Below are 26,783 nucleotides of genomic sequence, written 5' to 3' on the forward strand. Positions count from 1 at the left end.
CCCATTCTCTTGCCTTCTCCTCATAACCTTTGATAAACTTACTAATCAAGTTCCTGTCAACCTGCATTTTAAATATACCCAATCAATATTTGTACATTAGTTGTTTTGCATATTGGTTGTTTGCCTGTCTTTGCCTATGTATAGTATTTTTTATAAATTCTGTTGTATTTCTTTATTTTCCTGTAAATACCTGCAAGAAATAGAATCTCAAGATAGTATTCATATATGTAATTTCATAATAAATTGACTTTTGACTTATTCCCACCCAAACCAAACTCACTGAAAAAGCAATCCTGACGTGGGTGCATCATGGCCTGGTATGGAAACAGCAATGCCCAAGAGCAGAAAATCCGACAGAAAGTGGTGAACACAGTCCATTCCATCATAGGAAATGCTCTCCCCACCACTGACCACATTTACAAAGGAGCGTTACAAGGACACGACCCACCCAGCCAACACACTTTTCGTCCCTCTTCCCTCCGGGAGAAGGCTCAGGAGCTTGAAGACTCGTACGGCCAGATTTGGGAGCAGCTTCTTTCCAACTGTGATAAGACTGTTGAATGGATCCCGACCTGGATCTGGGCCGTACCCTCCAAATATCCAGACCTGCCTCCCGGTTTTTTTTTGCACTACCTTACTATCCATTTTTCTATTTTCTATTTATGATTTATCATTTAAATTTTTAATATTTACTATCAATTTGTACTCCAGGGAGCAGGAAGCGCGAATCAAATATCGCTGAGATGATTGTACGTTCTAGTATCAATCGTTTGGCGACAATAAAGTATAAAGTATAAAAGTGTTACCATAACAAAGCAGCATCTGCATCATAAGATCATAAGACCATAAGGTATAGGAGCAAAATTAGACCATGATCCAATTTTCCTCTCAGTCCAAATCTCTTGCCTTCTCCCTGCATCCTTTCATGCCGCGACCAATCAAGGATCTATCAGCCTCTGCCTTAAATATACGTACAGACTTAGCCCCCATAGCAGCCTGTGGCAAAGAATTCCACAGATTCACCACTCTCCGACTAAAAAAAATTCCTCTTCATCTCCATTCTGAAAGTACGCCCCTCTATTCTGATGCTGTGTCCTCTGGTCTTAGACTCTCCCACCGTAGGAAACAGCTTCTATGCATCCACTCTTTCATGGCCTTTCACCATTTGATAGGTTTCAATGAGGTTACCCCTCATTCTTCTGAATGAGAAGAGCCATCAAACGCTCTTCGTATGACAAGCCTGGAATTATTTTCGTTAGCCTCCTTTGAACCCTCTCCAGTTTCAGCACATTTTTTTTAAGAAAACAAACCTGTTCACAATACTCCAAGTGAGGCCTCACCAGTGCTTTATAAAGTTTCAACATTACATCCTTGCTTTTATATTCTTGTCTTCTTGGAATGAATGCTAACATTGCATTTGCCTTCCTCACCACAGATTCAACCTGCAAATTAACCTTTAGGGAATCATACAAAAGGAGTCCCAAGTCCCTTTGCATCTCCGTTTTTCGTATTTTCTCTCCAACTAGAAAATAGTCAACCCTTTAATTTTGTGTCCGAAGTGCATGACCATACATGTCATGACACAATGTTCTGTCTGCCATTTCTTTGCCCATTCTGCTAACCTGTCCAAGTCCTTCAGTAGCCTCTCTACGTCCTCAAAGCTCACTGCCCCTCCACCTATCTTCATATCGCCTGCAGACTTTGCAACAAGACCAACAATTCCACCGTCCAAATCATTGACGCAGGATGTAAAAAGAATCGGTCCCAACACAGACCTCTGTGGAACACCACTAGTCACCAGCAGCCAGTCAGAAAAGACTCCCTTTATTCCCAGTCTTTGCCTCTGCCAGTCAGTCACTACTTTATCCATGCTAGAATCTTTCCTTCAATACCATGGGCTAGTAGCTTGATAAGCAGCCTCACATGTGGCACCTTGTCAAAGGGCTTCTGAAAATCCATGTACCACAGCATCAACTGATTCTTCTTTGTCTGACCTGCTCATCAAGGACTCCCACCATTCAGGTCATGTCCTCTCCGCGCTGCTGCCCTCTGGAGGAAGGTACAGGAGCCTCAGGACCCACATCACAAGGTTCAAGAACAGTTATTACCCTTCAACCATCAGGCTTCTGAACCAGTGTGAATAATTTCACTCACCCTGAACTGATTCCACAACCAATAGACTCAGTTTCAAGGACTCTACAACTCATGTTCTCAGTATTATTTATTTATCTTATATTGTTGTTAATTCTATTTCCTGAGGAGACTGAGGTCCTTTAACACCTGCCGGACGATGCTGAGGATGTTCTACGAGTCTGTGGTGGCCAGTGCTATCATGTTTGCTGTTGTGTGCTGGGGCAGCAGGCTGAGGGTAGCAGACACCAACAGAATCAACAAACTCATTCGTAAGGCCAGTGAAGTTGTGGGGATGGAACTGGACTCTCTGAAGGTGGTGTCTGAAAAGAGGATGCTGTCTAAGTTGCATGCCATCTTGGACAACGTCTCCCATCCACTACATAATGTACAGGAGTACATTCAGCCAGAGACTCATTCCACCGAGATGCAACACAGAGCGTCATAGGAAGTCATTCCTGCCTGTGGCCATCAAACTTTACAACTCCTCCCTTGGAGGGTCAGACACCCTGAGCCAATAGGCTGGTCCTGGACTTATTTCCCGGCATAATTTACATATTACTATTTAATTATTATGGTTTTATTACTATTTAATTATTTATGGTGCAACTGTAACGAAAACCAATTTCCCCCGGGATCAATAAAGTATGATTATGACTATTTTCCAGTTTGTCTTTTTGTGCACATTGATTTTTTTTTTAGATTTTATGTGTAGTTTCTCATTGATTCTGTTATATTTCTTTGAGTTACTGTGAATGCCTGCAGGAAAATTGGTGAGGCTCCACAGTAGTGTAGCAGTTAGTGTGACACTATTGCATCTCGGGCAATCAGAGTTCAAAGTTCAATTCCGATGCTATCTGTAAGAACTTTGTACGTCCTTTCCTTACGTGTGTGGGTTTCCTCCGGGTGCTCTTGTTTCCCTCCACAGTCCAAAGGCACACAATAGTAAGTTAATTGGTCATGGTAAATTGTCCTGTGATTGGGCTAGATTTAAATAGGTGAACTGTTGGAACAGTGCGAAGAGTTGGGCAGAAGGGCTTATTTCGTGCTGTATCTCTAAATAATATAAAATAAAGTGAATCTCAGGGCTGTATATCATGACATGTAGATACTTTGATAATACATTTACGTTGAACTTTTGAACTTTGAGCATAGAAATTGCAGATACAAGTACCAACTAGATCAGGTAAGCCTGAACACATTTTGAAAATAACCAACACCTCTTTTTGATTTCCTCTCCATGTTTTCAGGAGGACCTGAGACCAGCAGAGTCGTACGTGGAGATATAAACACCATTGATATTGTGGATCTTGAAGGCGGAGTTAATTACCTTGTAAAAGTGGTTGCATTGATCGAAAATCGAGAAGGACGCCCTGTGACGATTACGGCAACTACTCGTAAGTCACTCACAGCTCTGATGCTATTCATCATCCTTTATCACCCATGGAGTCATTCAATTTAGAGTCATAGAGAAGTACAGCATAGAAATAGGCCCTTCAGCCCATCTAGTCTGTGCTGAACAATTTAAACTGCCTACTTCCATCGACCTGCACCGGGACCATAGCCCTCCAAACCTCTACTATCCATGTGCCTATTCAAACGTAGCTTAAATATTGAAATCAAGTTCTCATGCACCACTTGTGCTGGCAGCTCGGTCCACACTATCTGCACCCTCTGAGTGAAGAGGTTTCCCCTCATGTTCCCCTTAAACTTTTCACCTTTCACCCTTAACCCATGGTCTCTGGTTGTAGTCCCACCCAACATCAGTGGAAAAAGACTGTTTTCATTTACTATATTGATATTCCTCATGATTTTGTACACCACTATCAAATCTCCTCTTAATCTTCTATGTTCCAAGGAATAAAGTCCTAACCTATTCAATCTTTCCTTATAACTCAGGTCCTCCAAACCAGGCAACATCCTTGTAAATTTTCACTGTATTCTTCCAATTGTATTTACATCTTCCCTGTAGGCAGGTGACCAAAACTGTACACTGTACTCTAAATTAGGCCTCACCAATGTCTTCAATATAAAACCCCATATCCTGTACTCAACACTTTGATTTGTGAGGCCAATGTGCCAAAAGCTCTATTTACAACCGTATTTAACTGTGATGTCACTTTTAATAAACTATGGACCTGTATTCCCAGATCCCTTTGTCCCACCACAAGCCACCTGTGTATTTATTGTACCTGTGTCCACCCTCCTCTTGCCTGCAGTCCTGTGTCTCCCTTTATGCAGTTGTGCAAATTCCTCACAGAAGCTGCAGTGGTAACGGCCTCAGCTGCTGTTTGAGGCAGTGTTCACAGCAGTAAGTCAGTCACTACTTTGGTGAGTAAGGAGGAGTGTGTGTGTGAAGATCTGGACAGGATTGTAAGAGGGAGCAGAGAGGTGGGTGCAGATTGTCCCAAGAGTTAGGGTGGCGCAGTTGTGCAGTGGTTAGTACAATGCTTCACCGTACCAGCGATCTGGGTTCAATTCCTGCCGCCGTCTATAGGGGGTTTGTACGTTCTCCCCGTGACCGCGTGGGTTTCCTCCGGGTGCTCCGGTTTCCTCCCACAGTCCAAAAATGTACCAATTGTAGTTAATTGGTCACATGGGGGTAATGGGTGCTCATTGTGCCAGAAAGGTTTATTGCTGCGCTGTATCCCAAAATAAAAATAAATTTCCTGTGTCTCTGACCCGGACCGGCCACTGGTCCCTATTCCCAGATTTGTATATGCACAGTTACCATGACTGATCAACATCACTGATCTTTCAGCATCTCTGCAGTCAAAGTTAAAATGTCCTGTTTCCCAAAGGGGACATTTCCACATTCGCACCCAACCCCTCCGGCACCCTTCCCAACCCCACTCCTCAGTACTGTCTGCATTAACCTGCTGGGGATCTTTCCACAGCTACGGCTGAGCGTCTGCTGGGAAGAGTCGAGAATCTGCGGGCCGTCGGCTCCACGACAAGGCGGATTCAGATTACCTGGAGCAGTGTGCCGGGAAGCACAGGATATCAAATCTACTGGAGACCATTTGAGGGTGAAGTGTTTCAGTACAACATCACCAGAGGAGTTATTAAATGCTGGAGTATTGCATTCATTTTTGTTTCCCCTTTAGAGGAGGGATTGGGAGATTATGGAGAGGGTTCAGAAAAGGTTTATCAGGATGTTGTCTAGATTAGAGGGCAGGGGCTAGAGGTTGGGCAAACTAGGGGTTGTTTTCTTTGGACTTCTGGAAGCTGAAGGGAGCCCCACTGCAGGCCGCAGGGTCATTCTTCACCGAGCCGCCTCAGTCTGCATTGATCACCCCAATCAAACTACTCAATGACAGCAGAAGAGTTAACCAGAATCCAGAAACACACGCAACATGAATCTCAAAGCCCCCTCAAATGAGTCCACGGCCTCACTGATCAATCCTTGCAACGTGGATCCCCAGACTCCTGCACTTTCCTTATGCGAGAGGGAGAGGAAAACCGGCAAAGCACAGGCTAAACACACACTCGTCCTCCGCTCTCCGCTCTCTGCTCTTGTCCTCGCTGACAAGTTCATTGTCATTCTTCAGTACACGAGTGTAAAGGAGGAAACGATCGTTACTCCAGATATGATGCAGCATTAAAACACGATAATCATGAAATTCCCTCAACACATATAACTATTAAAGCAATCCTGTAAAATGCAATGAACAAATAACTGTTGAGTGTGGCCGTATATACCTCACATACATGGACTGATTGTGTGTACATAAAATGACACCAGATGCAGGAACATCTGATTATAAGGCGACTCTGATTCCAGAACCTCAATTTTTTAAACATTTTCTATATAGCATCTCTACTGAAAGGGAACGACCCTAATTTCTTGAGTCTCTCTACTAACTTATTTCTGAGACTCTGGTACAGTCCTAGTAATCTCTTCAAACTCTTAACATCTTCCCTGGGGTCTGATTCTCAGAAATGGCTATAGTTCTCCAACTGAGAATGTATCTTGCTCGTTCACTGATACAAATGTGCACACAGAAGTTGAAACTTCCCTTCCTTTGAACTGTGGTTAAGAAAAATAGTTTTTGAGTAAGGTTCTGTCTCATCCACAGGAGGAACAGAAAGCGGTAGACTGGTTTCAGCAAACATCAACACGTTCGATATATTAAACCTGCAATCTGGGCAAAGTTACTTCATTCGAGTTGCTGCAGTTTTTGGCAATCGTGAAGGTCCATTTAGCACAATCACCGCTACAACAGGTTAGTTAACAAGGAATGGTTAATTGCTGGTACATCTACTGAGAATTTGCTGTTATGCTTGTTTTATTTCCAAGGGCTTTTTACGGTCTTTAGGACTTCCCAAAGGGCTTTGCAGTCAATGAAGATCAGTGCAGTGTAAATTTTTATCAGTGAAGGAATACGATAGCCAATTTGCACCCAGCAGGTTCCCACAAACCCCATATTCGGTCACAGCCAGGTGAACTCCTGCCTCTATGCATCAGAGACTCAGGCTATGTCCACACTAGACCGGATAAATCTGTAAACGAAGCTTTTTCTCTTCGTTTTGACTCTCCGTCCACACTGAAACGGCGTTTTCCTCCCCCGGAAACGGAGCTTTTCTAAAACGCTCTCCGGAGTGTTTAAATCTGAAAACGCCTGTTTGGCTGTGTAGTGTGTATGACGTAACCGGAGGTTTTAGAAAACCTGTAGTCCCTTTCACCGGTGAAGAGACTATGGCTGTAGGAAATGTTTCCAGGGTGACCCCTCTGTGGGAGTGGGGAAGATGTTGGTGGGGTCACCCAGGAGTCTGTGTGTCTGTATGTGTAGCTATTGTAGTGGCTGTGAGGCTGGTATTGTGTCGGTTTTTCAATGTTCATCGTCAGACAAGTCATACTGTCCGTGAACTCCCTGTCGGTTGCCTCCATACACTCCGGTATTTATTTTTTTAGTTTTAAGTCCTCCTGCACGAGAGCCAACAGCTTGTCCATCATTTGGCAATTTCCTTTTAAGTTTTTCTAGTCTGTAACTGGGCAAACGCGCACCAAGTGTACCATTTCCTCTTCGCTTGTTTTCTGTGTGTCCTGCGCATGCCCAGTAGGAGGTGATTCGCCCAAATACCTGTTTTAATGTGGATGGAGGTATTTTTAAAAACGCCTGGTGTGGACTCCTATTGTTTTTACGCAAAACCGGTGTTTCAAAAATTATCTGGTCCAGTGTGGACGTAGCCTCAGATTCAATCCTGACCACCGCCCCCCCCATGGAGTCTTTGTGAAGATTGTGTATTTTCCCTGTGGCAACATGAGTTCTCCCAGGTGATCCCATTTCTTCCCACATCCAAAAGACACCTGGGTGGGTGGGTTAACAGGTCACTGTAAATTTCCCTTAGTGTGAATGTGTGTAGAATCAAGGAAGAGTTGATGAGACTGTTAAAAAAAATATGACTCAGTAGTTCAAAGTAAATTTTATTATCAAAGTACAGATATGCCAGCATATACAACCCTGAGATTCATTATTCAGCAAATCTATAGAATAGTAACTATAACAGAATCAATGAAAGATCAGTCAGAATGCAGAAGACAAAAAACTGAACAAATGCAAATATAAATTAATAGCAACAATCAACGAGAACATGAGATAGTGAGATAAAAAGACTTTAAAGTGAGATTATTGGTTGTTGGAACATCTCAATGGATGGGAAAATGAGTATCGTTATCCCCTTTTGTTCAAGAGCCTAATGGTTGAGGGATAGTAACTGTTCCCAAACCTAGGATCTTGAGTCCTGAGGATCTTTTACCTTCTACCTGATGGCAGCACTGAGATACAGAGAAGAACTTATTTTTGCAAGCCATGCATACAGATCATTTCAAACCCTAAGTACTTTGAGGTAGTATAAGTGAAGAGCAGTAGCAGAATGCCAAATATAGTGTTACAGTTATAGAAAGTGTATAGTACAAGAGACCTGATGGGATGAATGGCCCAATTCTACTCCTATATGTTATGGTCAGTGCAGGTAGACAGTAAAGTGCAAAGAGCTCTGACAAGGTAGACTGTGAGATCAACATTTAGTCTTCAGTGTATAAGAGGTCCATTCAATAGACTCATAGCAGCTGGATAGAAGCTGGTGGTGTGAGTTTTTGGGCTTCTGTATCTTCTGCCTGAGGGAAGGAGGGAGAAGAGAAAATGTCTGGGGTGGGAACCCTAAATCTTCAACCAAATCACTTCTAAGGAGGTGTGTCTTGCTTTTGTTGTTGAGGCTGTCCTGTTCTGTGCAGAAGCTGTCCTGTAGGGAGCAGGATTATGGAGTATTCTTCATCTAAGTGCAGGCAGGTTGGATGGGTGGGTCAGATATGGGCTGACACTGCGACTGGTGCTTTATTGCAATAGGTTTTGGCTTATGTAGGACATCAGTCTTCCACATTTCTGAAAGCCCACTTGTTACTTCCGTCTGTAGGCCGGTCTGAGGTTGTGCAGGATTTCCGAGTGACATATGTCGACACGAGGAAGGTTATCCTGGGTTGGAAACACAGTTCTGGCGTAACGAGTTACATTCTCTCATGGAAACTTGCCTCAGGTAGGTCAAGCTGTGAAACCTCTCGCCTTTATGTATCTTTCACTGGAAGCCAGAAGCCTCACGTTTCTAAACCATGACCACAAACTGATTTAAAAGCAAATCACTGCCAATGTTGGAAATCTGGAATTAAAAATGTAAATGTTATATACGCTGATCTCTAACATACTCTCAGCAGTTTCTGTTGCATTTTAAATATAGCATGGTCAGGTAGGGCTTAAAAATGGCGGTGCAGAGATGTTATTACTGCATTGGTAATCTGGAGGCATGAATTGCAGACAGACAGCCACGAGTTCAAATCCCACCATGGGGGCTGGGAAAATTTAAATGTTTCATAAATATACATTTAGCATACATCCTGTACCTAATAAGGTGGCCATTGAGTGTATATTCGTGGCCTTCTGTTGCTCCAGCACATCCACTTCAAGACGTATTTTGCATTTGGAGATGTTCTTCTGCACACCACTGTTGTAATGTGTGGTTATTTGAGTTACTGTCACCTTCCTGTCAGCTTGAACCAGTCTGGCTATTCTCCTCCGATCTCTCTGATTAATGCTGTGTATTTAATATTTCAGTAGTATATGAGTGATCTTGTATATACTGTATATATTCATTTAGCATCTTTGTTTGTTAAAATAAATTCATTATGGGTTATATATAAAAAAACATGAATTTCATATGTCTTCATGCTACCACATGACATATGCACTTCTTGCTTAAAGCAAAACACGGAGTTAGACTCACATCTCTCTCAACTCTTTTGTTTTTATTTGAATCTTTGAATTAGTTTAATGTTTTGAAGTTACAAAACATAACAATAGTGATGACTTTTTTGTAATTCATTTTTTATTGAATTTCTTCATCAAACATTTCCATAAGATGTATTTCAGATACTGTACATATGTATCATATAATCATATTTGTCACAAATCTCCACATAATATTTATCTGAGGTATACACTTATAGAAAGGAGAGGAAAGAAAGAACAATCGAAAGAAGAAAACTATGTACAAAGTAGGGAGTGATCTTTTTTTTTACAACATATTCATTGACTTGTGAGAATGGGGTGTTATGTTGTTAAACTATTTTTCCCAGTATGAATCAATGACATATTTTTTAAAGGAACCTGAGATGGCTACTTACCTTTTGAAGTGCAGCAAGACGTTTGAGTTTAGAAAAAGCAGCGCAGTACATGTTCTTCAGAAGGGAAGACATGATTAAGTTAAAAAAGAAAGGGAGAAAATAGAAGAATTCACGAGCTCATAAACAAAGTGTACCGGGTGATAATAACCATCAAAAAAAAAGCAGAAATGGCTGGCAACATTAGAAAGATTGTTGCTTTTACACAACAGATAACTCAATTTTATACACTGAGCAAATTGAGCGGTATTTTGAAACAATTGCAATAGGCAATGAGAAACAAGTACTAATTTTGCTGAGTGCATTGGGTTTAAAGGCAGACAGTTTGCTTTGAAGTTTAGCTGCTCTAACCAAAACGGCTAAAATTATCTTGAAAGTAATGCAGGAGCGCTTAGAACCAAAACTGTTGATTGCAGAATGCTTTAGGCTTTATAACTGACTCACAAGGAAGGAGTGTTTATTTCAGCGTAAGTGTCTGAATTAAAGAGATTAACTGACCATTGTCAGTTCAGTTCAATGATACACTAAGAGAATGTTTAGTTTCTGGAATCTTACAAGAAAACATTCAAAAATGGCTCCGAAAAGAAGCACGGCTTACATTTAAAAGAGCAGTTGAAATAGCTGTATCAATGCAAACAACAGACAGAGATGCCAATTGAGTTGCAGTCGGGAATGAAAGTGATCGTGAACAAAATTGCAATGGCTAAACAGAAACCAGCCTAGCTGAACATATTTTGGTACCACTGTGGTTAGGACTCACATACCAGACCAACACAAGTTTAGGGGTGAAACTTGCAGAAAATGCAACAAAGCAAGTCACATACAAAGAGTATGTCAGGCCGATTAAAAATAAATGGACTGCACAGGGAAGAGAAAAAGCTAAAATGTCAAATAGAAATTTCAGAAAGAGCACTAATCTGCATGCTGTTTGATGAAAAATATGATAATAATGAGAGAGACACAGAACTGAGTTGCCCTGAGATTTACAATTTGAAAACTAACAATAGACAAACAATATGGCTTACACCAGAAGTGAACGGCAAATTAATTAAGCAACACACATCAAAGTTGCTGGTGAACGCAGCAGGCCAGGCAGCATCTATAGGAAGAGGCGCAGTCGACGTTTCAGGCCGAGACCCTTCGTCAGGACTAACTGATGGGGAGCAGTGAGAGATGGTTTCACTGAACTCCCGTCGAAGAGAGGATCTAAACTTCTTCGGTGTAGGCATCACCGGAAGAGGCTTCGCAGTAGTGAATTTAAACGCAAACAACAGGAATTCTGCAGATGCTGGAAATTCAAGCAACATACATCAAAGTTGCTGGTGAACGCAGCAGGCCAGGCAGCATCTATAGGAAGAGGCGCAGTCGACGTTTCAGGCCGAGACCCTTCGTCAGGACTAACTGATGGGGAGCAGTGAGAGATGGTTTCACTGAACTCCCGTCGAAGAGAGGATCTAAACTTCTTCGGTGTAGGCATCACCGGAAGAGGCTTCGCAGTAGTGAATTTAAACGCAAACAACAGGAATTCTGCAGATGCTGGAAATTCAAGCAACATACATCAAAGTTGCTGGGCAACACAGCGTGAGGGGCCGGAAATGCCTGTTCTGAGCTGCATTTCAATAGAAAAATAAGTCTTGTGATATGTCAAAGTTGCTGGTGAACGCAGCAGGACAGGCAGCATCTCTAGGAAGAGGTACAGTCGACGTTTCGGGCCAAGACCCTTCGTCAGTACTCGATGAAGGGTCTCGGCCCGAAACATCGAATGTACCTCTTCCTAGAGATGCTGCCTGGCCTGCTGCGTTCACCAGCAACTTTGATGTGTGTTGCTTGAATTTCCAGCATCTGCAGAATTCCTGTTGTTTGGCAAATTAATTAAAATGGAATTGGACACTGGCTCAGCTGTTTTGGTCAAACCACAGTATGAGTCTGAACAGCGTTACAAAGGTACTAAACTGAAGCCTGCGGGTATCCAACTAAGAACTTTTCCTGGAGAAAAGATAACTCCTGTGACGTTCATAACAGTGAAATACAATAACCAACAAGCCACATTGGGCCTGTATATGTTAAAAAATAGGATGGGTAGCATTATGGGAGTGTGATTGGCTAAGACAACTACAACTTGATTGGGGATCCATTCACTGTCTGCATGCCATATCCCCTGTAATAGAGTCAACTGTAAACGAATTATGAAAGGTACTGGATGATGCCACAACTGTCTCCATGCTGTACACCATGAACCATGTCCAACAGAGGACAAACAGGTGTTGGTGCCAACCTCTGAGCCTTAGTTGGAAAACATATTGGACCATGCTGCTCAGAGGAATCGTGAAAGTAACGAAAGCGGTGGTCTGACTACAACAGTTTTCTAGGCAACATATCTGAGAAGGCTTCTGATATAGATAGATTATGAGAACACTCAGTCCTTTATTGTCATTTAGAAATGCACACATGCATTAAGAAAGGATACAATGTTTCTCCGACGTGATATCACAGAAAACAAGACAGACCAAGACTAACACTGACAAAACCACATAATTATAACATATAATTACAGCAGTGCAAAGCAATACCATAATTTGATGAAGGACAGTCCATGGGCACAGTTAAAAAAAAGTCTCAAATTCCCGAGTCGATCGACTCCCGAGTCCCCGGTAGCAGGCGGCAAAGGGGAGAAACTCCCTGCCATAAACCTCCAGGCACCATCAACTTGCCGATACCTTGGAAGCAGCCGACCCTAAGTCCATCTGTCCGAAAACTCCGAGCTTCCGAGCAGCCTCTCTGATACAGCTTCCCGAGCGCCATCCTCTGCCGAGCGCCGTCGACCTCTCCCCAGCTGCTGAAACACGCAAAGCCGAGGATTTCGAGGCCTTCAGTTCCAGAGATTCCAGTTACCACACAGTAGCAGCGGTAGGAAAGCAGACATTTCAGAAGTTTTCCAGATGTTCCGCTGTGCACTCACATCTGTCTCCATCAAATTAGGATTGTGCACGGTCCCCTACTTGACAGATAACAGATACCATCACCGAAGAGGCCGTGCGCGCTGCCGTCGCGCCGCCATCTTCTCCCCTCTGTTAATGTTACTCAGGCAGTTACTTTGAAATGTGGCTTGGCTTTAAGCTGGAAGAGAGCTTCAGGAACTTCAGGAAAGTTGCAAGTCATTCGGCTTTTGTGAGCATAAAGAACCAGAATCTATTCTGCGTGCGTTAAGGTTATTGCATAAACTTAAGTGGGAAACAAAAAGTTGCTTGTAAAAGTAGATGCAAAGGCCAAAGCCCAGCTGGATGAATGGAAGGCCAGAAAGAAAGAAGTCAAAGGAGATACAAAAACAGAAGATTCGTCAGATGATGTTGTGGATGAGGAAACCAAGAGGAGAGATCATATTGTAATGGGGCAGTGGGAGGATTAATAAGAGAATACTCCAGCCAACTAAATGCACCTTCCCAAGACCAAAGTGAACAAACGAGAAGAAGAGAAGGAAGAAGAAAGGTGTCAGAACCACTTCCTACAGTCTCGGAGCCAACTCCTACAACCACCATGGAGAAGGCCCCAGAACCTGAGATTGTTGTCATGGCATTGTCCCACTAGCCAAGCAGAGTAGTTCCCCTTGTCAGGAAAGATGTTGTCCCACAAGAGTAAGAAAATCTGGATAGCAGTTAAATCTTTGGGCCTGAATGGGATAATTTAAAAATAACTGTGCTGTGGATGTCAGACTATGGTGGTTGTATTATATAGTATACTGTGATTATAGCTGAGATGTATTCTACATTGAGTTCAGTTTATAGCTAAGCAGGGAGGAGTGCTACGTGGTTCAGAACTTCATGGTTACAAACCCAATGCCATCATGGAGTTTACATGCGCTCCCTTGTGATTACACAAGTTTCATCCATGTGCTGCTGTTCCCCTCTACATCCCAAAGACGTTCTGGTTTTGGAATTGGTTTATTATTGTCACATATGCTGAGATACAGTGAAAAGCCTGTCTTGCATACTGTTCATACAGACCAAATCTTTACACAGTGCATCAAGGTAAGCAGACACTAACAGAATACAGAATGAAGTCCAACAGCCTCAGGTCACAATGATAGTCACAAGAGATTCTGCAGAGGCTGGAAATCTTGAGCAGCACACACAAAATGCTGGAGGAACTCAGCAGGTCGGGCAGCGTCTATGGAGGACAATAAACCGTAGAAAGCTCTCTGTAGGTGTTGCCTGACCGGCTGATTTCCTCCAGCATTTTGAGGGTGTTGCTCAAGGTCATAAGGAGGTAGATTGTAATGTCAAGGGTCCAATTTATCATACTAGGGGTAGTCATATTTAATGGGCAACATTACAGTGAGGTAGAAGCTGTTGGCGCGTGCTATAAGGCTTTCGTGTCCTCTACCCCGTGGGAGAGGGAAAATGGGAGAATGTCCGAGGTGGGTGACGTCTTTGATGATGCTGGCTGCTTTACCGAGCAGCAAGGAGTGTAGACAGAGTCCATAGGGAGGCTGGTATGTGCTAAGTTAATTGTTCTGGTAAATTTCCTTTGTTGTTGTCAAGTGGCATCAAAGTTTGATGGGCAAGGAGGAGAGAGTAAAGGGCGAGGCTGTGTGGCAATAGGGAGGTGGGAATGGAACTAAATGGGAGGGCATTGCAGTGAGCAAGCATTAAACCTGATCTTCAAAAATGTATTTTATTTAGAGATACAGCGTGAAACAGGCCCTCCCAGCCTTTGAGCAGTGCCGCCCAGCAACCCCCAATTTAATCCTAGCCTAATCACGGCACAGTTTATATTGACCAATTAACCTATCAGCCAGTAGGTCTTTGACTGTGGGAGGAAATCAGAGTACCTGGAGGAAACCCATGTGGTCACAGGAAGAACGTACAAACTCCTTACAGGCAGTGATGGGAGTTGAATCCAGGTTGTCTGTACTGTAAGGCATTTTGCTAACCCCTATGCTACCGTGCCATCTAAAATGGTCTCCCTCAGTGGCATTTCAAGTAAATATCACTGGACAAGAATTTTTTCCAAAAGTGTTGCTTCCTCAGAATTTCTTTTTGTTTATGTAGAGCACTTGAAGCTGAACATAAATATTATTTCAGACTACTGTATCAAGTAGGAATTTGGAGAAACAAGAAATTAATTTTTATTGAATATAATGTGTTTAATTGCATAAAGGTGATGATGCTTTGCAATAGTTCAACTAAGCTAAAAATGTTTTGCTGATGATTTTCAGTTGTACTCAGTGTCTGAGACTGCTTAAGTGTCCAACAATAATCATCCAGCATTGATAGATTACCATTTCTCCATGACCGTAATGTCCTGGTGAAACCTTTCACCATGATCATTACTGACAGTGCCAAGATTTGCAGGGAAGAAGTCTAAATGGGAATGCAGAAAATGAATCTTTAGCGACATGTTGCACTTCATGGTTTTGTAAGCTTGAAGCATGTTGTCAACCAGCTGCACGTAGTTTGGTGCTGTGTAGTTGCCAAGAAAAATTTGACCAACATGCTTGAATGCCTTCCATGTGATTTTCTGTGGTTGCACTAGAAGTTCTTCGAATTGCATGTCATTGATGACCTGGTTGATTTGAGGACCAACAAAAATGCCTTTCTTAATCTTGGCATCAGCTATTCTGACTTGAATTCTGAACTTAAATAACAAATATAGGCCACTTCAAAAAAATGGTGTGTGATAGGGAATTTCATGGTGATTTTCACGATGAGCAGCTCAAAATCCGTAAGATAGCCCAAAAGTATTCAGGAAGCAAAATCGTTGTTGTCCAGTGTGATAAACATTCACGTTCGCAGTGAGGTCTCCAGTTCCGAGAGTGAATGAGCAGCTGGGGCCCTGCTCCCCAGCACCAACAAATTCAACGTGAACCATCAGATTTAAACTAGAGAAAGCAGGAGCTGAAGCCTGGCACGGTTCTGGACATTTAACCCCAGTGAATAGCAGAATTGTTAGCTGACGAGTAGGGAATTCTTTGACTGTGACTGAACCAGAGAGTGTTGATGACAGCCCCATTAATCCCTCTGCGTTTTATCATTCTTATAGCACAAGAAGAGCAGCAGTCTGTCACCCTGCCGGCACTTACAACTTCTTATCAGATCACCAACTTGCAAATTGGGCGAGAGTACGTCTTTACTATCCGGCCCGTGTTTGGAACGGAGTTCGGACCTCAAACCTCGATTACTGAGCGACTCGGTGAGCAGTGCAGCAGGGAATCCTCCAGCCTTTCCCCTGTCTAACCCTGATCTCCCACTCCCTCCCCACTTATAAAACACAGAACATAGCAGAGTACAGCACAGTACCGGCCCTTTGGCCCACAATGTAATGCTGACCTTTTAACCTACTCTAAGGTCAATCTAATCCTTCCCTCCTTCAGAACCCCCCAGTTTGCTTTCATACATATCTTCATATCCTTAATCTGCCTCCGCCACTCCCCGTGGCGTAGTGTTCAACACTCTATGTAACAAAAAAACATGTATCTCTGACATTAGAATCAGAATCAGGTTTAATATCACTGGCATATGTCATGAAATATGCTGTTTTTCTAGCAGCAGTATAATGCAATACTTAATAAAATAAGAAGCTATAACTTACAATAAGAATACATATAAAAATTAAATGTAACATGTAGTGCAAAAAGAGAGCAAATAAAAGAGGAGAAGGAAAATAGTGTGGTGTGTTCATTATCCATTCAGACGTCTGATGGCGGAGAGAAAGAAGCTGTTCCTGAAATGTTGTGTCTGTCTTTAGGCTCCTATACCGCCTTGATGGTAGTGATGAGAAAGGGCTTGTTCTGGGTGATAGGGGTCCTTAATGACATTACCCATGCAGCAGACTCCCCCTCTCCGTGCAGCTTATGAATCCAAAGGAATGGCGGAGACCAATACAGATTGGCATCAGCGGTGTTGTGGGAGTTGCCAGTCAACATTGAATTCAATGTAGGACTACCTTAGATACTCCAGCTCCGGAATTTTCTATCGGGCTTTACTCCTGAACCTTTCCCTATGAATGGGTACGGCCAAAAGGCAGCAAAGGTTTGAGATCAGAGTTTTACTTCTCCTAGATCAGCTGCCAACCACAGCTGACGAGCCTCATCTGCCCAAAGTGGTTGGTTTCAGGTGCCAAAAATTTGACTTTTCCCCCTTCTCCTGTCTGCAGAAACGACTCTGCCGGGCTTCGTAGCAAAGCCACACGTGAAGGCCAGGAGCTGGGCATGATTGGCGGAGGCTATTTGAGTCGCACGCCATTGGGAGCATTTAATAGGTGGTGGAAGCTTATCCCCATTACCACCCCCTCCAGTTATGACAACTTTAAGGAACCTGGGATTGGTGGAGGATTAGTGTAAATGGACATTTGTTGGTTACTGAGATTGAAGATCCTGCTTCCATAAGGCCGTAAGGTATAGGAGCAGAATTAGGACATTCAGCCTATTGAGACTGCTCGGCCATTCAGTCCTGGCTAACTTCTTTCAATTCCATTCTTTCACCTTCTCCATGTAACTCTTAACACCCCCCCAATCAGAAACCTATCAGTTGTTGCCCTAAATACACCTACTGACTTGGGCTCCATAGCCCTCTCTGGGAACTGTTACGTACCCCGTAACTGGGTTGCCAAACCAGCAGAAATGGATCACTCAGTTGGAGTCTGGAGTACTAGAACTAAGAAAGTTTTATTAAAGAAATAAGCAACACAGTAATCGAAAGGATAATAAATGCAACAGTTCAGCAATGATAAACACACATGTGCACAGAATTAAGATAACAACATCAATCAAACTCTATCGTTGTCTAGGGGTAAATGACCAAATTTCAAAGTGACTCAAAGTTCAGTCCAGTTTAGTAGTTCAGTTGGCAGTAATCGTTGCCATGGCGATGGACAACGTGGGGGAAGAGAGAGATAGAACAGGAACAACTGATCATTCAGAACGGCTTCACTCACAGACCGGTGAGATTGCTCACAAGCAGCTTTTGGGCGGGTCCTTGGTGATGTCACCTGAGGTCACCGACTGTGACCCCTCCTCCAGATGCGGTCGATCCTCTGCAGTGAACCCGGCACCCAGGCAAGGGCGATCCCGCTGATCGTACCTTTCCACCCTGGCCGTTGTCTGATACTTCTCACCCACTCGTGAGAGGCGCACCGCTTCCAGGGTCTCGTTACCTCGGGTGGCGTGTGTGTCCTGCCTTAGCGAACTGGTCCCTTTTTATCCCCCTGCTGGGGTATCGCCTGTCCATCACTTCAAACAGTTCAAGGTTCAAAGGGGGAGCCGCTCCAGACAGCTCTCTCTCTCCCACATCCCTTCATTACACATCTCCAGACGCTGCTCCATTGTTCCTTATCTCTCCTTCCCCTGAGGGCAGGTGGCAGACCACTTGCTGATGTCACTGATGCTAACCCAGGCCAGCAAACATCTTAATTTTATGTGTATTCTCGTCACACTTCCCCCCTTTAAGGATTTTTATCGGGAGGTAAAAATTACAAACATGAATACATTATTTGATACATACACAAATATACATCTTTAACAGCTATTTGGCTAACACAGCGAGTTTGAACTTGTCAACACCTTGACAGACAGTCATCACATTTTCTGTTCCTTTTACACGTGTTATTAATAATCCCTTAGACCAGGCTCCAACTCAGCAAACTTCATAGTGGCCAAAAACACTGATGAATTGCGACCAATGTAACCTCTCATTTGGTTTTGTCCCGGACCACAATAACAAGCGTCGTCCCATTCCGACTCAGTTTTCTCTCGCAAGGGCTTAGTAGGAGGGGGACGGGTATTGACCGCAGAGTTATTGCAAAACTTCCTGCAGTACCCCACCATCTCCAAGAGCCTTCTGAGGGCTCTCTTGTCTGTCGGGGTTGGGAGGTCAGCGATAGCCTGCACTGTAGCTTGCATCACTGCCAGCTGTCCCTGTGTCACCACAATTCCCAGGTAAGTGACCCTCGTGTGGCCGAATTCATTTTTTTCAAGATTCACTATCAAACTGGCTTCAGACAGCCGTATTAAATTGCCAATACACACCTCTGTGTTCGTCAGCCCTTTAGTCACTGAATTACTCATTATATATGCGTGTTCTTTACTAGGCTGCCCTATTGTAACAGACATCACCCAACGTCCCAGTTCTTTGCATTTCCTCGGGACAATCAAACCCACGGGTGCGAGTCGTTTAATTACTTCTAAAGATTCGCTTTGTTCGGGGATTAAGGGAGAGACCTTATCAGTAGACCTGGCCAAAACAATAGCCTTCTCCCATCTGATCGATCCCATCCTAATCTTTTCAAAATGGTTTTTTCCTCTTATCAGGGGGCCCCTAGCTTCATTGATTTCCACGCTAACACCGACTAGGTTTGTTAGCATATCAAAAGCCGGTGACCGTTTCAGTTCGCGTCGGTCATGATCAATAACATTCTTCCCCCTGGGCAGCCGGTAAATCTCTTTCATGATTCCACCAACTGTTTCCTCCAGCACCGCAAAATGTCCACCGGGGGGTACCTCGTGGGCCATGTTAAAAACCTCATCCCCATAACTCTTTTGCACCACCCCGCACTCCTCATCTGCAGATACTGTACTTGATTTCCCTTTTAGCACTTCCTCCGCCGCACAATAGCCTACTAGTTCCCTTGTCAAGGCTGTGTCAGAGAGAGCGGTCTCTGCCGCAACTATCAGCCCCTCGTCTCGCTCCTGCGTCTGCACAAATTCTTTCCTGGCTACTGCTCCATCCGTCCCAGCTCCCTCACTACCCCTTGTCTCACACAAGGTTGGCAGAAATGTTTCAGCTAAATTCACTATCGCGGGCCCGTGATGAACCTGTGAGTCCATGGGCGGGGCCTCAATGCTGGCAGGCTGACCTGTCAATCTCACGACTGGGAACACGATTCCTCCGGCGATGTCATTACCGAGCAAGACTTCCACGTCTTTCATCGGTAATTCGGACCTCACCCCGATCGTGACTAGTCCAGAGACCAGGTTGCTCTGTAAGTGTATCTGGTGCAAAGGGACTGACTCTGTCCCTTCCCCAACACCTTTGACCTCTACCTCCCCAGTCTGGGTCTCTGAGCTAAACTCTAATACACTCTTCAGTATTAGTGACTGACACGCTCCCGTGTCTCTCCAGATCCGCACTGGAACTGGTTTTAACCTCTCCTTCACTGACACCAGTCCGGCCGAGACAAACCTCTCGCGCCCTTCCTGGACTTTTTCAGACCTGTCCTTCCCTAGCGGTTCGCTTAACAGCTCAATACAGCCATTCAACATTGCCGTTTTTCCTTTTCCCGTCTCCTTCTTTGGGGCAAAGCACCTGGAGACAAAGTGTCCGGCTTTCCCACAATTATAACAGATGACCCCAGGAGACTTCCTACCAGACTGCTCCCGGTCTACCTTATCCTTTTCACTAGTCCCCGGCTTACTTTCTGACTTTTCCGGCGGACTCTCCCCGCCGTCCTGACTACCCTTCTGGTAGCCTTTACTCGGGGCAAACTTCATTTTATGCGTCAACGCATACTCATCCACTAACTTAGCAGTTGTGGCTAACGTGGCTGCCTCTTTCTCATCGAGGTAGGGTCTCATACCCTCAGGGACACAACCTTTAAACTGCTCAATCAGGATCAGTTGTAGCAGTCTGTCATAATCCCCCTCTACCCCCTTCGAGGCGCACCAACGCTCACAATATGTCTGCATCTCACGGGCAAACTCCAAATACGTGTGGTCCCACTGCTTCCTCGCATTCCGGAACCTCTGCCGGTATGCCTCCGGGACCAACTCATAAATCCTGAGGATGGCCTCTTTCACCACCTCATACCTCTGGGCATCTTCTGCGGACAAAGCTGAGTAAGCTTCTTGGGCCTTCCCTTTCAGTACACTCTGAAGTAAAACAGCCCACTTATCCCTCGGCCATTCCTGACTTATAGCCACTTTTTCGAAGTGGAGAAAGTACCGATCCACGTCGGTATCGTCAAATGGGGGAACCAGCCTAACCTCCTGGGTCGCCCGGAACCCTCCACCTTGGTTTGGCACGAGCCCCTGCTCGGCCCTTATCTTTAACTTCTCCAGCTCAAATTCCCTTTCCCTCTGTTTCTCCTCTCTCTCCATCTGTCTGTCCCTCTCTTTCTCTTCGTGTTCTAACTGCCGTACCCGGAACTCGTGCTCGAGTCTCAGTTTTTCAAGCTGTACCTGTACCGCGTCTCCAGCAGAATTTTCAATAGACACCACCCCCAGCTCACCTTGGGGAAACACACCTTTAGATACATAGTGCTCTACAATAGCTCTGTGTATCTCCTCTCTCCTCATTGTCGACTTCACCTTAGCAAGATTCAACCGTTTGGCCACAGCTATCAATTCCGATTTCCTGGCATCCTCTAATGCCTCCAAGGTCGGCGCCTTTATAAATTCCTCAACCTCCATTTCTGCTGTTTGTCTTTTCTTTCTTTCGGGAATTTTAACCCAATCAATTTACTCCGTCCCAAATTTAGCATTCAAAATCGCGGACGAGAACCCCACTTATGTTACGTACCCCATAACTGGGTTGCCAAACCAGCAGAAATGGATCACTCAGTTGGAGTCTGGAGTACTAGAACTAAGAAAGTTTTATTAAAGAAATAAGCAACACAGTAATCGAAAGGATAATAAATGCAACAGTTCAGCAATGATAAACACACACGTGCACAGAATTAAGATAACAGCATCAATCAAACTCTATCGTTGTCTAGGGGTAAATGACCAAATTTCAAAGTGACTCAAAGTTCAGTCCAGTTTAGTAGTTCAGTTCGCAGTAATCGTTGCCATGGCGATGGACAACGTGGGGGAAGAGAGAGAGAGAACAGGAACAACTGATCATTCAGAACGGCTTCACTCACAGACCGGCGATATGGCTCACAAGCAACTTTTGGGTGGGTCCTTGGTGATGTCACCTAAGGTCACCGACTGTGACCCCTCCTCCAGATGCGGTCGATCCTCTGCAGTGAACCCGGCACCCAGGCAAGGGCGATCCCGCTGATTGTACCTTTCCACCCTGGCCGTTGTCTGGTACTTCTCACCCACTCGTGAGAGGCGCACCGCTTCCAGGGTCTCGTTACCTCGGGTGGCGTGTGTCCTGCCTTAGCGAACTGGTCCCTTTTTATCCCCCTGCTGGGGTATCGCCTGTCCATCACTTCAAACAGTTCAGGGTTCAAAGGGGGAGCCGCTCCAGACAGCTCTCTCTCCCACATCCCTTCATTACACATCTCCAGACGCTGCTCCATTGTTCCTTATCTCTCCTTCCCCTGAGGGCAGGTGGCAGACCACTTGCTGATGTCACTGATGCTAACCCAGGCCAGCAAACATCTTAATTTTATGTGTATTCTCGTCACAGAACAAATTCATCTGATTTACCACTCTCTGCCTGAAGAAATTTCTTCTCATCTCACTTCTGAAGGGACATCTCTTCATTCTGAGGCTGTGCTCTTGGATTCTAGACTCTTTTACCTGTCCATTCTGTCCAGGCTTTTCAGTATCTGGTAGGTTTCAATGAGATCCGCCCCCACTCCTCCCTCTGAACTTCATCGAGTGCAGGCCCCACGACATCAAGCACTTCTGTGCTGCATCTCTAGGATTCTGGTGTAGGAGAGCTCATGGCTCTTCCAGCTTGCTTCTCCTATTCTGTATGTTATATAGTCATAGAGCAATACAGCATAAAAACAGGCCCTTCAGCCCATCTACTCTGTGCCAAACTATTATTCTGCCTAGTCCCATCAACTTGCACCCAGACCATAGCCCTCCATGTCTCTCTTGCTGTGTTTTTAATACTTCAGTAGTATTTGAGTAATATTGTAAATATATTGTTTGATTAAGCATTCTTATTTGTTTAAGTAATTCATTACAGGTTATAGGTACAAGTACGTGATACATGTGCATCTCACATGAAGTAAACACAAAGTTAGACCCGCATTCCCAGACTCCTGTGTCTTCCTTTGAATTGGTTTAATGTTTTGAAGTTATGAAACATGACACCTCCCATCCAACTAATTATCCAAATTTAAGTGTTGAAGTCAAACCTGCATCCAACACTTCTGCTGGCAGCTCATTCCGCACTGTCACCACCTTCTGAGTAGAAAAGTTCCCCTAAATGTTTCACCTTTCACTTTCTATACCCCTCATAATTTTGTAGACCTCTATCCAATCTCCCCTCATTCTCCTCTGCTCCAATCCTAAGGTAGTCAACCTTTCCCTTTGAATCAAGTCCTGAAGTGCAGCGACACCCTTATGTTGTGATGAGACTTCTCTGCTTTGGTTTCAGTGTGTAGTAGAGCTGGAGCTGACATTGTGTTCCTTGTCGACGGCTCCGGGAGTATTGGGCTCAACAACTTCCAGAAGGTGAAGCAGTTCTTGCTCAATGTGGTCTCCCATCTCCCCAACATTGGACCTGATGCAACTCAGGTAGGCTTATTCAAGTACATCGTCACCAGTCCATGTCCCAGCGCCAACATGGCATGCCCACAACTTACTAACCTTAACCAGGGCATCTTTGGGAGGAAACTGGAGCACCCAGAGGAAACCTACATGGCTACGGGGAGAATGTTGTTGTTGTTCACGCATTGTGGCACATCAGGTAGCATTTTTACTGTTTATGTAGTATTTGACTGAGGCTGAGTTGCTAGTCTCAACGCCCAACCCAGTACGGATGGAAAGTGTGCAAAGAGCTGGCCAGATTCGAACTCAGGACCATTTGCCTCAAAGTCTGGTGCTTTTACCACTACACCACCAGCCGGCTAACAGGGAGAATGTACAAACCTCTTACAGACAGCGGGGGAATTGAACTCTAATCATGATCGCTGTCACTGTATCATGTTACACTAACCGCTGGAAGCATAGCTACAGATGTGGGCCACTCCCAGCACAATCCCCAGGCTGTGTTGGCTGTTGATGCAAAACAATACATATATCACTGTATACTTCAATGTTTTGACATATGTATGACAAAAAATCCAATATTTAATCTCGTAATCGTTAATTCTAACTATGCTGCCGTGCTGGTTTAATCTTCTAATTTTGTCCATGGTACTTTATTCAGATTGCTGTGGTTCAATACAGCGATGACACCAAGATTGAAATCCCACTTGGCAGACTCACCACCCAGCAGGAACTGCTCCGCGCCATAGAAGGACTTCAGTATCGAACTGGTGGGACTAAAACAGGTAGGTTGTCCGAATAACCAAGAAGTCACTCACTGGGAGGTAGTTCACATCTCTATCTGTACGCCTGTGTGATTGGACCCTGGCGTGGTCAAGAGTGAAGAAAGTTCCCCTTAAACATTCCTCCTTTTACCCTTAACCTATGACCTCTGGTTCTAGTCTCACCCAACCTCAGTGGAAAAAGTCCGCTTGCATTTACCCTATCTATACCTCTCATAATTTTATATACCTCTATCAAATCTCTCCTCATCCTCTCATGCTCTAGGAAATAAAGCCCTAACCTATTCAAACTTTCCCAATAATTCAGGTTCTCAAGACCTTGTCTTGTAATTTTTTTTCTGTACTCTTTCAATCTTCTTGATAAATGAAGAATTTCACTTTTTAAATTCTTTTGCTTTAGAAGATCAAACATTGTTGGCACAGTATTTCTTAGCCATCCCTAATTGTCCTTCAGTAGGTGATGAAGAAACACTTCCTTTGATGCTGTTGTCCTCCTAGTGAAGATGGGTAGCTTTTATCTGAATGGTATCAAATTCCTTGAAAGTTGTTAGAACCACACTCTTTGAACATGGAATATAGAACTTAGAATTGAATCAAGTCCATGATCAATTTAACCCTTCTCTCCTGCATAGCTCATAATCCTTCATTTTTCTTTCATTCAAATGCTAACTTTTGCCAACTCTTATACTTAATGCCCTGACCAATGAAGGCCTGCCTGCTGTACATCTTCTCTACCATCCTTTTCACTTGCCTTACCACTTTCTGGGAGCTATAGACTTGCACCTCGAAATCCATCTCTCCAATCATCATTATGTCAAACATAGAAAATTACACAATATTCCAGGGCCTTTGGCACGTGATCTTCCATGATCACTTTAACCCTTCTCTTCTAAATAGCCAATGCTTTCCATTTCTCTTTCATCCATGTGCCGATCCATCAGCCTCCACCATGGTCCCTGGCGGCACATTCCACAAAGACACCACTCTCTGTGTTTAAAAACCTGTTGTCAACAAGAATATGAATCTTATAGTTGTATATGGTGACACTGGGGTAAAATCTGACCCACGATGTTCTGATTCAGAGATGAAAGTTGTATATTAAATGAAGTTCTTTATTTTTTCTTTGCCGTCTCCATTTCTGTTTTCTCACAGGGAAGGCCATAGACTTTGTCCTGCGTTACGTGCTCCATACCTCTGCAGGGAGACGCCCACAAGTTCCTGCCTTGCTGGTCCTCATAACAGACGGCCGCTCGGACGACAGAGTTGTGGATGCTGTAGGGAGAGCAAGGGCCGCAGGTATTCATCACCCACTCTTCACATTGATGTAGGGGCTCGTCAACTGTCAAGAGACCAAATGCTGAATCTGTAGTTTGGTCCACAGCTTTTTTGGGGATTACTGGGGAGGGGAAATTCTCCTCCTTGGTCCTCTGCCCACCGCCAACACCCTGCCTTATAAAGATTCTTGATCTTGTGAACCAATGAGAAGGCAACAGCCAGGTCATACATCTGTCCTTCATCACCGTTGGAGGAAAATCATAGAACTGTGTATAAAATCACAAGGGGCATACATAGGGTGAAAGTTTTCAGTGTTCAGAATCAGAATCAAAATCAAGTTTATTCGTGCATTCATTATGTGCCATGTTGTATGATATTGTAGGCGATCATGGTCTTTCCATAACCATGATTGTTCTTGGATAATTTTTCTGCAGACATGCTTTGTCATTGCCGCCTTCTGGGTAGTGTCCTTACAAGGCAGGTGACCCCAGATGTTATCAATACTCTTCAAAGATTGTCTGCCTGATGTCAGTGGTCACATAACCAGGATGTGATATGTGCCCGTTGCTCACATAACCATCCACCACCTGCCCCCAGGGCTTCACGTGACCCTGATTGGGGGGCTAAGCAGGTGCTACACCTTGCCCAAGGGTGAGCTGCAGGCTAGTGGAGGGAAGGAGCACCTTACACCTCCTTTGGTAGAGACGTATCTCCACCTTACCATCCCAAAACTCATATACAGTGAAATTTGTTATTTTGTGGCAGCAGTACAGTGTATGACATAGAAAATATATGTTACAATAACATATACATAAATAAATAATGCAAAAGAGGAAAAGTGAGGGAGTGTTCATGGATTCATAGACCTTTCAGAAATCTGATGACAGAGGGAAGGAAGCTGGTGTTAATCTGCACTTCTTTTCCAGATCTTGAGAATCAAAAACTAGAGGGTGTAGATTTAAGGTAGGAAGGGGAAGTTTTAATAGGAACTTAACATTTAAGCAGAAGATGACGAGTGTAAAAACTAAGTTGACAAAGGAAGTAGTTGAAGCAGGCACAGTAACAACTTTTAAACACCTGTTGGCCAGGTACGTGAATAGGGTGGAGACTTTGAAAACTTGTACGGGTCTCAACAATGTGGATACAGGGAGGATATTTCTGCTGACTGAGCAGTCTAGAGCCAGGGATCCCAGCCTCAGAATGAGGGATAGGGAATGGACATTGAACCCATTAACACTACCTCACTACCTTTTTAATTCTGTTTTTGCACTACTTATTTAATCTAACTACTTAATATATATACATAGACTTACTGTAATTCACAGTTTTTTTCTATATTTATCATGTATGGCATTGTGCTGCTGCTGCACAGTTAACAAATTTCACAACATATGCCGGTGATATTAAACCTGATTCTGTTTCTGGTTTAGTACGCAGATAGGGTGAAGTCTCTTCAATTTGAGAAAGGGGAATATAATTGTCTACCCAGGGAGATTAAATGGATTGAGATTAGATTCGTTTTATTTGTAATATATAC

General features: G+C 44.0%; 1 protein-coding gene across 1 annotated transcript in view; it reads left to right on the top strand.

The window, feature by feature from the left end:
* col7a1 (collagen, type VII, alpha 1) overlaps positions 1-26,783 on the top strand; it is a 366,380-nt gene that overhangs the window by 134,241 nt on the left and 205,356 nt on the right. The window contains exons 24-31 of the mRNA XM_063068334.1: positions 3,381-3,527; positions 5,028-5,159; positions 6,210-6,356; positions 8,548-8,667; positions 15,845-15,994; positions 23,077-23,216; positions 23,851-23,974; positions 25,124-25,267. Coding sequence (XP_062924404.1) covers positions 3,381-3,527; positions 5,028-5,159; positions 6,210-6,356; positions 8,548-8,667; positions 15,845-15,994; positions 23,077-23,216; positions 23,851-23,974; positions 25,124-25,267 — 1,104 coding nt within the window. The remainder of the gene's footprint in view (positions 1-3,380; positions 3,528-5,027; positions 5,160-6,209; positions 6,357-8,547; positions 8,668-15,844; positions 15,995-23,076; positions 23,217-23,850; positions 23,975-25,123; positions 25,268-26,783) is intronic.

This window comes from Mobula hypostoma, chromosome 15, assembly GCF_963921235.1.
Source record: "Mobula hypostoma chromosome 15, sMobHyp1.1, whole genome shotgun sequence".
Lineage (NCBI taxonomy): Eukaryota > Metazoa > Chordata > Chondrichthyes > Myliobatiformes > Myliobatidae > Mobula > Mobula hypostoma.